The sequence below is a fragment of the Hippichthys cyanospilos genome, chromosome 4, assembly GCF_059441005.1.
Source record: "Hippichthys cyanospilos isolate Australia breed blue-spotted pipefish chromosome 4, RoL_Hcya_1.0, whole genome shotgun sequence".
In the NCBI taxonomy this organism is placed as follows: Eukaryota; Metazoa; Chordata; class Actinopteri; order Syngnathiformes; family Syngnathidae; genus Hippichthys; species Hippichthys cyanospilos.
In genome coordinates this window covers 5,780,235-5,794,935 of record NC_142372.1, presented here as the reverse complement: position 1 = coordinate 5,794,935, position 14,701 = coordinate 5,780,235, and the positions used below count along the sequence as shown (strand labels likewise).

The following is a 14,701-nucleotide window of genomic DNA, read 5'->3' as shown; positions in this document are numbered from 1 at the left end:
GAACGGACATAAATGGCAGATATTTCAACTGGTAAACAGCTTTCTCAGGGCGTGTTATATTGTAAATACAAACACAATGATAGTTCATATTTTTTAATTGGTTTGTTAATATTTTTATTTTTGCACACATTTTGTCTTATTCTGTCCTCTATTTCATTTACCCATGTTTTTTTCATCCATCCATCCTTCCATTTTTATTACAAAAAATAATAATAAAAAACTAAAATAAAGTAAATAGAACAAATTCACAAGACATGGCAAAAACTTGGCACACAGGGCAACACAGCTAACTTACTTGCAAACCAATGAAAAAAATAAGCCTACTTAGAACCAAGCACATGGTTTAATTTTCAGAAAATTTGTACCAATTAGCAGTGAAAATACCAGTTCAAACTGAATTTATTCCAAATTTTCAGAATCAGATTTTTCAAAATGGGTCTCAATTGATAGCTAGCACTGTATATATTAGGAATCAGGAGAAAAATTAATTGCCTTTTCACACATAAATAATATATCAGGGTGAGAAAAGCAGAGACTCTTGTCATGCAATTATATGGGAAACATTGCCCCCTGATGGTAGGAAGACAAAGCACTTGATTTGACTTGTAATAAAATAAAGTGCGACTTTTAAAATATTAATATTGCCGTGGATCAGCTTGATTAATCGTGGAAGCAAATTTCGTGATCGCCATTAAAATTCGACTAATTGTGCAGCCCTAAGGTGAAATAATTATGAAAAGCTAGCGGTCAACGCTACAAACATCCAATTTGTGGCGCGAGATAAGGGCTGGCTTCCTACATAAGAAAGACGGTTGTGCTTCGAACACATTTCACAATATCGCTTTACAATATGTGTTAAAAATTTGTTAATGATTCTTCAGCCTCCGTGTATTTTTACGAATGCACTTTACGGACACTACAAGTCGGTCCGCGAAATCCATTATTTGCTTGCTTGAAAATGTCAAGGATGCGTCCCAACATCACCCTCGCATTATGATGATGATAATGGAGACGGCGCCGCACACGATGCGGCAGTAATGGTCCTGAGCCGTGCTGGAATTGGATTCATTTGAAGGATTGCCAAAGGACAGCGTGCCGTGTCACACAATGCAGTGCCTGACCTTGTTCACAAGCGTCACCGAGGCTCAATATGACTTCTAGCTCGCCCTCGTCCATCCCCACTCTCGCTTTGAAATAAGCACATACTGTACGTGCGCGGACAAATACGTGGTTAGCGTCTGTTAAGGAAGGACGATTGTTCAAATATGTCCAAATCAGTCGCGTTGCTCAGTTTGCGTCTGGAAATATGAAAAAAAATCATCAGCATTGCAAAAAAAAAAACGCAGTATACATAGCTTTAAAATCGTACCATTTTACTACCATTCTTATTTCAGTAGCTACTGTATGAGGACTTGAAATACGCCAAACACACTGTATTATATAATGCATCATTTCTTTTCAAGATAAAAGTAGACTTTTGTAAACGTCTACTTTCATAAAGTCTGTTTTCATAGAGGACTAAAACAATTTGAGAACATTTCCAGTTGAGAGGATGAAAGTCTTAGTTTTCTAAATAATTAACCGACTATGATAAACATGTATTTGCTCAATCAAACAAATCTTCTAATCAATGAATTGTTGCACTTCTAAAATACACATTTTCACATCTGTCTGCAGAGCAACTACTTATCTCAAAGTACCGTATTTTCCGCACTATAAGGCGCACCTAAAAGCCTTAATTTTTTTAAAAAGCTGATTGTGCGCCTTATAATCAGGTGCGCCTTATATATGGATAAAGAATTGAATAAAGTTGAATAAGGTTGGTCATATTCACATTGAGTTATTACGCTATTGAGTTTAGAGTTATTATTTGAGTTATTCTTGTTATTACTGTGAGTATTACTATATTGTGATTGAAAAAGTTTTAAAATATGTCATTAGTTGAGGGTGCGCCTTATAGTGCGGAAAATACGGTATATGTTACAGATACGCCGATGATAGGCGAAATTTGCTTTATAAAAAGACCATAACAAAATTTTTGTTTTAACCGTTAACAGTATTTTGTCCAATCCTATGATCTTTACATCAAAAACGTTTCACGTAGGGAAAAGCAATAAAAGAAGACAGTAGGGAGCTGAAAATTCACCCACGTGATGAAAACATGTTCAACATGGCACAATCATTACCAGGCGTGTGCCATTCCTTGGCTTAAATGCTGCGAGAATGATGCGGAAGAAAATGATGCAAACATCGTCAAAATACCGCAAAACAGCTTACAATAATTTCACTCTTCCCACTTGGTGTAAACAATTAAATATAGAAAAAACTACTAAATAATTTCTGCATCCATACGTGGAGATCTGCTTGCTTCATGAACGTTCTTTGCGCCCTTGCAACTTCTGTTCTTCTTGGATTGTGTTCACACCCTCTACGGCGCATCTGTGAAAAAACTATAATCTTGTGCTAGATCCCTGTATATTTAAACTAAAAACATTCAACCAGACCAAATTTTCCATCAAACTGAATTCTACATATTTAATTCCAGCATATCATGTCAAATACCATTTGAGGATTTGTTTTCTTTGTGAGCAAATTTACAAATTCAGGAGCAAATCTGTTTTTTTTTGCCACTGTATGTATCAGATGATTGAAGGATGCCCGGCGGGGAACATGACATGCATTTAAAGTTGTGTTGTGTACATCTTTGATTTGGCTTTCACTGGTTGTTTGCATGTAGAAAAAGAGCTTTTTTTTTTTTTTTCATTTGTCAGGTGTTGCCAGTTAACATCAAAACAAAGCAATTAGGCCGCGTGCCACTTTTCCTCTACTCTCACGCCTGATTTAACCATTCTGCTTGTTTATTGCTCATTTTCCATCGACACACTAACACTTTCTTTGTTTCCCCCCAAAAGCTAATTTAACAGCGGCTGGACTTTTTTTGGATTGGGGGGGGGGGGGGGGGGGGGGTGTTCTAGCATCATCAGCCGCGGCCACCTCGCATCAGATTAACTTTGTTGACTGCCTTTTGTGCAATTACATCTATCGTGGGCTGGCAAAGAGCATCCTGTTGCAGAGTTTGCCGATAATTGCGATTTAAATGTTTATGGATTTTTAAGCACCACTTACTTTTCTTTTGCTACCCGCTTAATCATCTGTTTTGTTCTGTCCCTCCCTACAGACACATCGAGAACTGGACCGGACTGCAGACGTTACGGGATGTGGACATGGAACTCTATACCGGATTGCAGAGACTGTGAGCGTCATTAACATTATATAATGTTTGTTTGGTGAAGAACAGTTGCTTTTGTATGTGCTTCTGTTTTGGTTAGCAACATCCATTGCAATACCATTTCATAATAACCAGACCTAAGATTATATTTAAAACATACTGTTGCTCGTTAAGAATACATGCATTTGCAAGTTTTTTTTAATTTATAATCATTCAATGTATTCATTTATAATGAAAAACAGTCTAAATCTTACACATTGTCCCTTTAAAGTATTGAGATTGTTTTGAGACAGGCTCTCAAGGTGGTGTCAATGGAATAACTTGTATTAAATTTTATCACAAAAAAAAAAAATGCGTGCTGGGATCAGCAGCTAATAAAAAATGTTAAACATAAAGCAATACATACTTCCTAATCTGCCTTCGGGCCAATTTAAAGCTCTTCCACTTGTATAAATCTGACATGCATGCATACTTTTTTTATGACCCAAAGGCATGCGTTCCTATTTTTTTTTTTTTTTACATCAGAGAAAGGTCAATATTTTTTGTACTAGTAACGTATTTTTAAGAGATGAGAAATCTCTAATGATACGAGACAAGACTCAATTCCTTCATTTAACTTAAATATGATAACATAGTCTTTTATTTCCTCGAAACAATACAATATAACCCTCAACGTTTTTTTTGTAGCCCAATAAAATCATTCTTCTTATCCAGGTTATAACTTTTTATATATAAAAGAATAAGAGAGGCTACTTAGCAATGTTATTAGCGTTGGGATTATGAGAAGGGGACGCTTGAATCCAAAAACCTATCGTCTAAGATTTGCGATTTCTCACACTATGCCAATGCTGCAGGACAATCTACTTTCTGCAGTGTATAACTAAACAACACAGGCCCCTCCTCCCACCGCCCGCCACTTCTCAATGGCTACCTGCTGACCTCTTCCTTCCGTCTTTTCTTTTTTCCTCCGCCGCCCTTTCAAAACTCGGAGCAGGCCTCTCTACCATGATCCCGCTGATCCCTCATCAGGGAGGCCAAGTGTAATATCTCCAGCAGCAAATTAGCATTTTTCTCATTACCGCCGCCTCCGTGAGGGGAGGACGGGGTGGCGATTGGCGAGGGAGGTGGATCGAGGGCGAAGCGGTGGGCGGCGGCCCCGTAACAGTCCCGTAGCCCCGTTTGACGCTCATTATTCCACGTTTCAATAACGACGATATGAGACGCGATCATTCATGAAAAACGGCGGATGGTTAAATATGTCAGCGAGCGGTGTGCTAATGAAAGAGGTGCTGCGCATGTTTCTGGTGATGCTTTAATTGCGAATAGATTAAAATAAAATATCCACCTGAGTGCCACATGTTGATGATGATGACTGTGGGTGCCGGATCTGCAAACCTAATCACTCAGTAGTCAAACTTTTTCATTTAAAAATCACAAAGTCGGTTGACTGTTAATTTATTTTTCTAAATTTAGCCTTTATTTATTCAGGTAAAGCAATTGAGAGCAGTTTCCTTCTTGCAGCAGACAATGTTGGAAAAACGAAACAATATAAAACCAAATACCTGGACAGTAAATCCTACGGTCTGTTCATAAATATTGGTACATTGAAAGGATTCTCATCTTTTTTTTTTTTTTATTCAAAAAAGATCAGAATCGCAGGAAAACGATGGAGGTTAAGAAAACATAGTTTTATTTATTTAATCATTTCGTTTTTAAGGACTAGAAATCCATTGTCAAACGAAAACATTGCCTATAGGAAAAAAAAAACAAACGCTACGCGATATTGAAACATAATGCAGAAGTAAACACAGCCAATTAGGGAACAATAAAATGTTTTAGGCTACATAATTTAAACAGCTGCTTCACTACCCATGTAAAAGTTTTTGTCAATGTATTTAAACATATTAAAAATAAAAAAAGACAATTCGAAAACACTATTGAGATATCCAATCGGGACTTGATATCCGCAGATTCTCAAAATTAGGTGAATGACTCTGACTTGGTAAAAAATATGTGATTGGGTCATCCCTAGTCCACCGCTTGGGGTACCGAAAGTGGCTAAACTAGCTCAAAAGCAGGCTCTAGCTCAAAGATACTACTCAAACAAAAACACACTTTAGATGTCATAGGTTCAAAATATTCTGTGAAACAAACAAAAAACACAACATGTTTGGTTGATTGAAGACTCGAATCTCTTAGGTGATTGGCTAAACTGTCTTTGATAATAATACGATATTGACTTCTGCCTCATTCAAAACCCCACACAGGCATGATGGGAAGGTACCGGGAGTTTAAACCTTGGGTAGTATTATATTGATATACATCAAACGGAAAACAATGAAAGAACGCCCTAGGGAGCTGAAATTTCACCCTGATGGTGACATGTCAAAGTTCAACGTGGCACAACCACTCAGTAATCACTCAAGCAGGAGTGTGCCATCCCTTGGCTAAAATACTGCGAGAACGATGAGGAGGAAAACGACCCAAAAATAATCACAACTTTTGCGCTTTGTGATGATGTCAGTGAGAGGCATCTTTGATTGCCGCATTAGAACTTCAGCTGCGGGGCGCCTTTCCGCTTAGCGGAGTTAAATTTGGAATTAAAATTGGATTTAGATGAGGCAGAACTGCTCGGACTCGCTGCAGTGGATTCTCTTGCTTTGAGTGAGAGTGTGTCAGAATGTACACGCTACACCATTTTTATCTGTGCAAGACACCGCTTCATTCTAAGCGCAATGAAGTCATTTGAAACAAAGAAATATATGCAAAAATCATGGGGTTTTTTTTCGGATTTTGATGCATTTGTGGACATATGATCCTTAAATGCTCAAAATGGTGATTGTTTGTTTAAATATGAATGTGAAAGTGCATTAATTGTATTTTTATGTATTTCTATATTTATTTGTGCGATATTGTGTCTAATCATTTTATCTTTACGAAATTCAGCATAGTTTGAGCGATATTGTGTCTAATCATTTTATCTTTACGAAATTCAGCATAGTTTACCTTTAAGGTCTCTTACTTAAACCTCCAGGATCTTGCAAAAATGAGTGTATCAGTGTATCTGCTCAGATTTGTTTTGTTTTTTTGGAGGGGGAGCTGAGTTACATAATTTAAAACGAAAACAAAAAAAAAAGTCTTGCACACACAAAAAATTCCAAAAAGGAAATGAGAAGCGACGGAATCAATAATTGTTCTCCCACGCTTTTTTTGTGCATTCATATTCTTCTTCGTCTTTGTTTCCCATTGCAGCACCATCATGAATTGCAACCTGAAGGTGATCCAGCCCCGAGCCTTTGCTCAGAATCCACACCTACGTTATATGTGAGTAAATGTCCGATCTAGATATCTGTATACCAACTTTATGTCAACTACACTCCGCATTATTCTTCATTTCGGCAAAAAAAAAAAAAAATATCATCAAATATTCGTTGCTAATGTTGTTTAATTAATGCTATTAAACAATTCACGTTTGGAATAATGATAAAATGAAAAAAAAAACACACATTTCGAAATATAGCTCACACAAGTATATAAGCTGCAGCTACAAAAACGGAGCAATTTTTTTTCATCGCAGATCGTAACATCAGATATTTCCGCGTAAAGATGGTACATGGAAGATTTGTTTACTTTTAGCTCAACATATTTTAAACATAACATCGACAGAATACCGTAAGGTAAAATAAAATAATATATATATATATATATATATATATATATATATATATATATATATATATATATATATATATATATATATATATATATAAAATTGAAACGTCATTAAAGTCGTCATAAACTTTAATACGAGATCTTATTCAACTTATACGTTTTTTTAATATTTAATACTACATTTTTAAAACTCTGAGTATCGATTCACCTCTTTTCAGGTCTATTTCATAGAGCCCCTCAATTGACACCTTGAACACATTCCCATCACTGGTGGATTGCCCCCTGGTGGTTACTAAAAAAACTGCGGATAAGCTGCACCAGACTATAACCCTCAGAGCTCAAATCATGAGAAAAAAAGTTGCAGCTTTCATCCACGAGTGAACCGCCTCAACCCTGTTTTCAGCATCTAATATGTCCCTCAAGCACAAAAGTTTTCTCGTCGACGGGTCGAGCATTGAGCACAAGATGATGTTGTTGATAGAGAGTGGCTTTGGGGCACGTGGTACGATACGAAGTGGGGGCGAACGAAGGCAGCGCCATTATTGCGGCCGAACGGCGCCCGTCTTAAATGAGACATCCATTATTTGCCTCGGATAATTGGATTCCTATCTGCACGGCCTCGACATAGCGAAGAAGACGACGTAGACGAAGAAGAAGGCATGCTTCCATTTAGCCGCCGCTCTCTAAATGGACAATTTGTCCGGCAGGGGAGAGCAGCGCGCCGACGAAGACCAAAGTAATTTCTTTAACAAAAGGCTGACGTCTTAGCGTATGACAGGCTGTTATCGCACTGTTATTTTCCAGGAGTAAGCGCGACCCGAGGAACTCGGTCACAGTCTTTTACCTGAACGCGCTGCCATTTGCCGTTGCGACAATCTGTGAAGGAGTGGTTAGCAATACCGCTTGACAAAGTTGCAAGTCTACGCCGGGGGCATAGCTGGAAATTTTTCTGTGGGTTGACGACTGAGCGTTTATGTGCGGTTTTCATTCTTTATCATACCATGCACACTCGGTTTTATGAATGTAAATACTGTATTTTTCAGACTATAAGCCGCAGCTTTTTTCTCATCTTTTGAGCCCTGCGGCTTATAGTGCAGTGCATCTTATCTGTTTTTTTTTGGTTGTTTGTTTTTATTTACTTTTTTTTTTTTTGCTAGCCACCTGCAAGCAAATGTGTGTATCTGTTCGAGGTGTCAAATTATGGAACAACTATCAAATAGAACTGAAAAGATGTGAATCAATGGCTGTGCTCAAAAAGAGTTAAAACAATATATTATAAAAAAAAAATGTGTACATATATATATATATATATATATATATATATATATATATATATATATATATATATATATATATATATATATATATATATATAAATAAGAGAATACAAAAATTTTGGGGAAAATTTGTGATTTTTTGTGAAATTTCCTATACAGTAGACAGTTTATGTGATTTTATTGATGTATTTATGATTGGATATGAATTATGTAGAATGCGTTATGTTCTTCAAACACAGGGAGACAAAAAAAGATGCTATTGAAGTATTTGATTTTGAAATGCTATTTAACTAACATATGTCCATCCATTCATTTTTCGATAAATATGTTGGGACTAAACACGCAGGCATGTTCAGTCTGTCAAAAAGAGGATGTTGTTGTTGCCAGACAATTACAAACAAAAATAAATAATTGAACTTCATTTACCATCTTTTTGCGTAAAGAACTGACATTATTACCTGCATCTTATTGTCCGGTACGGCTTATCCATGACAAAAATGTCTTTTTTGCTCATATTTTGCTGCTGCGGCTTATACACCAGTGCGCCTTATAGTCCGGATAATACGGTAGTTGCAGTATTTATTTATACAAATTTAACCCTTGTTGGATAATTATGGATGACCTTTGGTAAACTTGAGCCCGGAGTTTATTACTGTTCCAGAAAAACAAACATTAACATAAACATAACAAAACAAGCTATAAATCAACTTTCACAGCGTTTATACGGATTACAGCTTAGTCTAAAACAGAAAAGAAAACAAGCGTTTCAGAGTACCTGAAACTAAAAAAGAAAAAAAAAAAAGAAACTTCTTATTTTATTACAATTACACTTCACATGACAAAAACAAAGCATTTTACCCGGCGTCACCTCGCGCCCACCCCAGGGGGACCCGCCCCCTATTTGAGAAGCACTGGATTAGACTCAAAATTATCTTAGTTTGCAAAACAGATGTAAGCATCAATGAACATTTTTAGTTATGTGAAGATTGTAAAAACCAGAACATTGGGATTGTTGTGCATCTCTATGTGTCAGTCCAGTGATTGATTAGTGCTGAGTGCAAGCTTTGAGCCCGCCTCTCTCCCTGCATTACTGGCCTATGCTCCATTTGAGCTCCCCTCAGCCCTGCCCGTGTAAAGAGTATGTTTACTGGGCGCAACTTTGGAGGAAATAACTTGTAATGGCAACATTAAAATAAATGCAGCAACGCGAGAACTCGAGTGACCGGTCAGATTTACGAGGCGATCTTACGACTCAGCATTAGCTTGCGTTGGTGTATGTGTGTGCTTTATCGGCGTGGGGGATCTAGAGCACTAATCAAAATTGTCTGCGTTTAATGAAACATATTAATCCTCCCTCCACTTTTATATTCTCGTATTACTCTTAGCCTAAGTTCTTGTGTATAATTGCGGCGTAGCGTCGACGTCTCTTACCGGCAATAAATGCTAACTAATTAGCAGCACCTCTTATTATCGACAATAATTGTATGACCAATCATAGCCATAAAGATGGTGTATATTTATACATAATTGTATACGCTCATTTGTTGTGGTTTGATTATGTAGAAGGATTAGAAACATGCTAACATTCGTGTTAGCCTGTTGCTTTTTTTCGGTAGGCCAGCTGCATATTTACTGTGTGTGTGTGTGTGTGTATATATATATATATATATATATATATATATATATATATATATATATATATATACACACACACACACACACACACACACACACACACATATATATATATATACACATAGTGTGTTAGTGTGTGTGTGTGTGTGTGTGTGTGTGTGTGTGTGTGTGTGTGTGTGCGTGTGTGTGTGTGTGTGTGTGTGTGTGTGTGTGTGAGGTTGGGGTAATTGACAGTGATGTTTTCAAAAGTATTCATTTTGTTTCATTAAAGTCTTAAAACAATTTATGATGATGGTATGGGTATATTCAAGAGTATAAAAACAAATGACTTTGGTTTATCTGGAAATGTCAGGTTCATTACAGACTCCAAATTGCATATAATGTCCATTAAAATGAATGAGAATTGAACATAAAATATAATGAAAGACAAGTAACTTTTGCGCGCACTTTAAAATTGATGCGGAATGGTCTGCAAAAGTGAATTCATTTTCTCGGGAAATATAACTATAATTCGATCGAAAAGTCCTTGAAATTGAACATATTGTACAACAGTTAATAAAATATTTGAACGCATTTTATTCTGAAGGACTGACCAAAGTTATATAAATCCGTACAATACTGGACAAATCAAAAGGAGTCAAGCGCAAATCAGATGAATGAAAAAGAATGTAATGAGAGGAGTTGACCATTTACATTTGCGACGGATGAAACCGCATGCCGACCCTGTGATGGTGTCCAATGCGTCCTCAACTTGTGATGAAGCGCATCCGTCCCCATGAGGAACACACCAGCTGGGCCTCTGATTCGGACATCAATGAGCTCTCGCTTATGCATTCTAATTAATACCGCTTGACATCGTCATCATCGTCGTCATCATAACTCCTTGCCCATTCTTCATGACCCAGTAATCATCCACCTGCATTCACATCACTCAGTGGTGAGAGGAAGCTTTTCATTGTGTTTTTTTTGTTTTGTTTTTTTTTTATTTTGAATCAAAACACACACGTTTATCTCGGGCTTAAAACAACATGAATAAGCTTGATGTTGACCAGATGAATACATCAGCACACTTTCAAAGGTTTTTTATTTTGGCTCATTCAAACAAAGGTAAACATTACGCTCTTTTTGATTTTAATACTGCTCTAAACTCAGCCGTTTCTAAAAATGAATGTGCTAATCACTGTCTATGCATACAGTCTGGTTTATTTTTCTGAAGGGGAAGCCAATGCTCAAATTATCTTTCCAAGAATGTTCTATGCGACCCCGTTAGTGGAAACAAAGCATTCTGATTAATATTGCATTTGCAGAATATAAATTTAAGCAGCAAAATCCGCCTGTTTTATGCATCTCAGGGGGCGGGCTTTTTGTCATATTTCATCGAATGAAAATGGCACCCAGTTGCTCGGGACTCAAGTAGACCGATCTTATTTAGGGTACGTCTGGAAATACATTAAGCCAATCGCAGCAACAATTGTTAATGCTCTGGATGACAATAAAACGCGGCACCAATGCTGCAAGAAGGTCAAATTTAAAATAAACTTTATTTACCAAATAATAATGAATAAATGGAGTGGTAGATTTATATTTAGAAGCTGCATATTCTGGCGTAAAGGCTGACTTGACTTCTCTTTGTTTTATTGTCACAAACATTTGCTCCCGACGTCAACAACGCAAAAAAGCAAGTTGTTCCCGACAGTAATTTGCAGCATAAAAGTTGACTTAACTCTCAACCGTAACTTGGATACGGTTGTAGAACCCTCGAGTGAAACTGCTATCTTCGTGGAAAAATTGGTGCCTTGCCTCGTATTAATTAATTGATAATTCGGCTAAATGAAGCCCCGTTCAGAGTCTCATGCTATAGACTCAAGATCAATTATATTGTCTGTTGGCCTGCGCCCAAAACAACTGTTATCTGGACTCTTCCCCTGGGTGGAATTTTTCTAGATACTACAATCTACCTCCCACCTCCTACCGAGTGCCCTTCCGAACTGATAAACAGACAATGCTCACGTCTTTTTCAACTGGGTCAGGACACTTACGGACACACAGACACCACAATGACGACACAACTTAACACCCCTGTCGTCTTTGAATTTCTGACCGCACGACATGACCTGCTGCAGATGTGCCGGTTTGCCTCACGCAAGTTATGCGCAAGCTATGAATGTTACGTTTACATTACAACTGATATAAAATCACCATAAATTATCAGTCCAAATTATCAGTGGATTATTGAGACCTGCTGTTTACTGGTGTTACATGAATGCAGCATGCGCACTACGGCGTCACAGAGAGATTATACTTCGGAAGCATGAATTTTGACTTGAAACTTAGTTTACTCCGACAGTGACCGCATGAGAATGTAGTCGGCGTAATTAAATAAACAGTAAATGCTGTATATAATAAATGTATGAGGGGGTCACAAATATTTGTCAGCTGTGAGCCCGTGGCTCATTTGCGATTAAAAGCTATACAAATAAACTTTACTTGATGTCTTTAAAGACACAAGCTCAGCTATATTTACTTTTACAAGTCAACTTTTCTCTAAAGTGTTTGCCTTCTTAATGGCTCCGGCCTAAATGAGTTTGCTTTACAATGACAGCTCTAAAATAAACTTGATTACCGGGGCGAGTGAGAGCGCGCTTAATTTCCAGCAATGCGTAAACGAGATGAATTTAACCCTTCGCTGACTGACTGGCATCAAAGCCGAATGTAAATTGCCGTATAAGCCGTGGCTCCGCTCGCACCGCCGGCTAAATATTTGATCGCGTCTGCGAATTAGACGCAAGCGCGACATGAGCAGTTGTTTATTCTCGACTCCGATGATTAAAGTCGACCGTGGGCGCCTACGGTAAGCAGTCAGAAAGATCTGCGCGGCCAAGCGGCGCCCGAATATCATAGCACAAGTTCATTTTGATTTAATTGTCTTTTTAATTACCTCCCGTGTTCCTAGGCAGCCCCGGTTCATGTTTTGACAGGTTTTTTCCATTGTAGCTTTTTCCGTGATACTAAAGCAGCGATTTTCAACCGGTAGGTCGCAAATTCATTAAAGTTGGCTATGTCATTATGGGACGGATAGTAAAAAATTATTACAAGTCTTTGGTGTATGATGGTGACACTACTTTTTATATATCCTTAATCCCCCATGCTCCTTCGTAGCCATTTGCCGTGTAACGCACTGTAACTGCTGATAGGGTGGACGTGTTAGCACAGCAACCCCCAGCGGGTACAATTAGCCACATTAGTGTGAATTTTGAGTATGCGAACACGCAGGATAAAGTCCATAATGGGACTTGTGTCCTGATGGTGGCCTCAGTGCGTGGTTACCACAGGTGCCAGCATTCAGGCACAGGCGATAAACACATTTTAGCTTAATTAGCCGAGCATAGAGTCTAATTAATGTGCCCGTTTGACAGTAAATGCTAGCTATTGCGCATCTATTTCTGGCGTTTTCATTTTCCTTACTTAGTGCAGCTTTTCCTGTAAGGGACTTTTATCATGATATTTTAAACAGCTACCATAAATTTTGGGCTTGAACCCTGTGGCTTATAGGGCAGTGCGGCTGCGAGTTTTTTTTACTAGCCACAATGGGACAATCTTCGGTAAACAAAGGGAGACTGAAGATTTTATCGAATTGATGTTTTTGTGATTTAACTCGTTCTTTACTCACCATTGGGGGCACTCTCCACTGGTAAGCACATTCAGGCATTTTACTGTTTGCGTCTGTTGTTTTGGTGCAGTATTCTAACAATCCGAGTTGTGACAGTGTTATGTTGAAAATATGTTGGTGCTGCTCTTATTTGTAAACATGCAGACATGTTCAGTCTGTGTTGAAGGAATGATTTTGCTATAAACTAGCAGTTTGAAAAAAAAGTTTTTAATAAAAAAAAAAAAATGCTAAAGTAGACATACTTCACATTGAGAAAAGTCAGAGGTTTCAGCAGAAGAAAATGCCCCATCAAAGTAGTCTTCATACAGCGTGAATTTGCTGTTTAAATTATTCCAATGCACAAGGTTAATTTCTATACAAAGAAAACCGACAGCTATGGCCTCTCAATCGGGGGCGATTTTAGTAATTGTGTCTGCTTTCATTTGTAATTTTACGGCAAATGCTTCACATCACAGACATTTGCCGCGTTAGCCACTTATCATGCATGTTTTTGGGGAGTGGGACGAACCCATAGTGCGCCGAGAGAACCCACGCAGGCTCGGGGAGAACATGCAAACTCCACAACAGAAGGCTGAAGCGAGGTGGATTTGAACTCGGGTCCCTTAACTGTGCCCCCCTACGCCACTCAGCCGCACCAAGTTCGTAACACGACTGACCAAATACTTTAGCTACACGTAAAAATTGTCATGTAGACTGACCAATACGTACGTAAAAAACAGTCACATGACCGCCGCAACATAAATGAGCGAGCAACGACGTCTGTCGTTGCGGCGAGATTCTGTGTGGCGTCACGCGAAGCCCCTCAACTAAAATGTGTTGTGATGAGGTCTCAGACTTTGGACTCTTCTCCGCCACTTCTGCGGCTTGGTCTTTGTCCCGCCTGTGTCAAATTAAAGGTCAGATGGCTGGATGGCTGGGCGACTTTTTATTCTAATGCGACCGAGGGAGCCAACGAATGCGAAGGGAGTGTTTTCACGGTGGAGCACGAAAGGTCAGTCCCCGTTGGGCGGTCGGGCGCAGGGAGAGACTCTCATTAAAATCCACCAGGCAACATTTTCTTATTGCTAAATGTCACTTTCATTCTCGGGTCAACTGGCCAGCCAAAGAACACCTTTAATTACAAGTGAAACGGTTCTCTGTTTACCTTCTCAAGACTCTGGCAGACGTCTCGCTTTCCCCGTCTTTAAACACAAAGATGGCCGAGCGCATTCGGGGCCG

General features: G+C 38.4%; 1 protein-coding gene across 1 annotated transcript in view; it reads left to right on the top strand.

Annotated features, from left to right (window-relative positions):
* Nucleotides 1-14,701, top strand: part of ntrk3b (neurotrophic tyrosine kinase, receptor, type 3b) — a 203,723-nt gene that overhangs the window by 38,534 nt on the left and 150,488 nt on the right. Inside the window, exons 4-5 of the mRNA XM_088413455.1 lie at nt 3,179-3,253; nt 6,482-6,553. Of these exons, the coding sequence (XP_088269581.1) occupies nt 3,179-3,253; nt 6,482-6,553 (147 nt within the window). The remainder of the gene's footprint in view (nt 1-3,178; nt 3,254-6,481; nt 6,554-14,701) is intronic.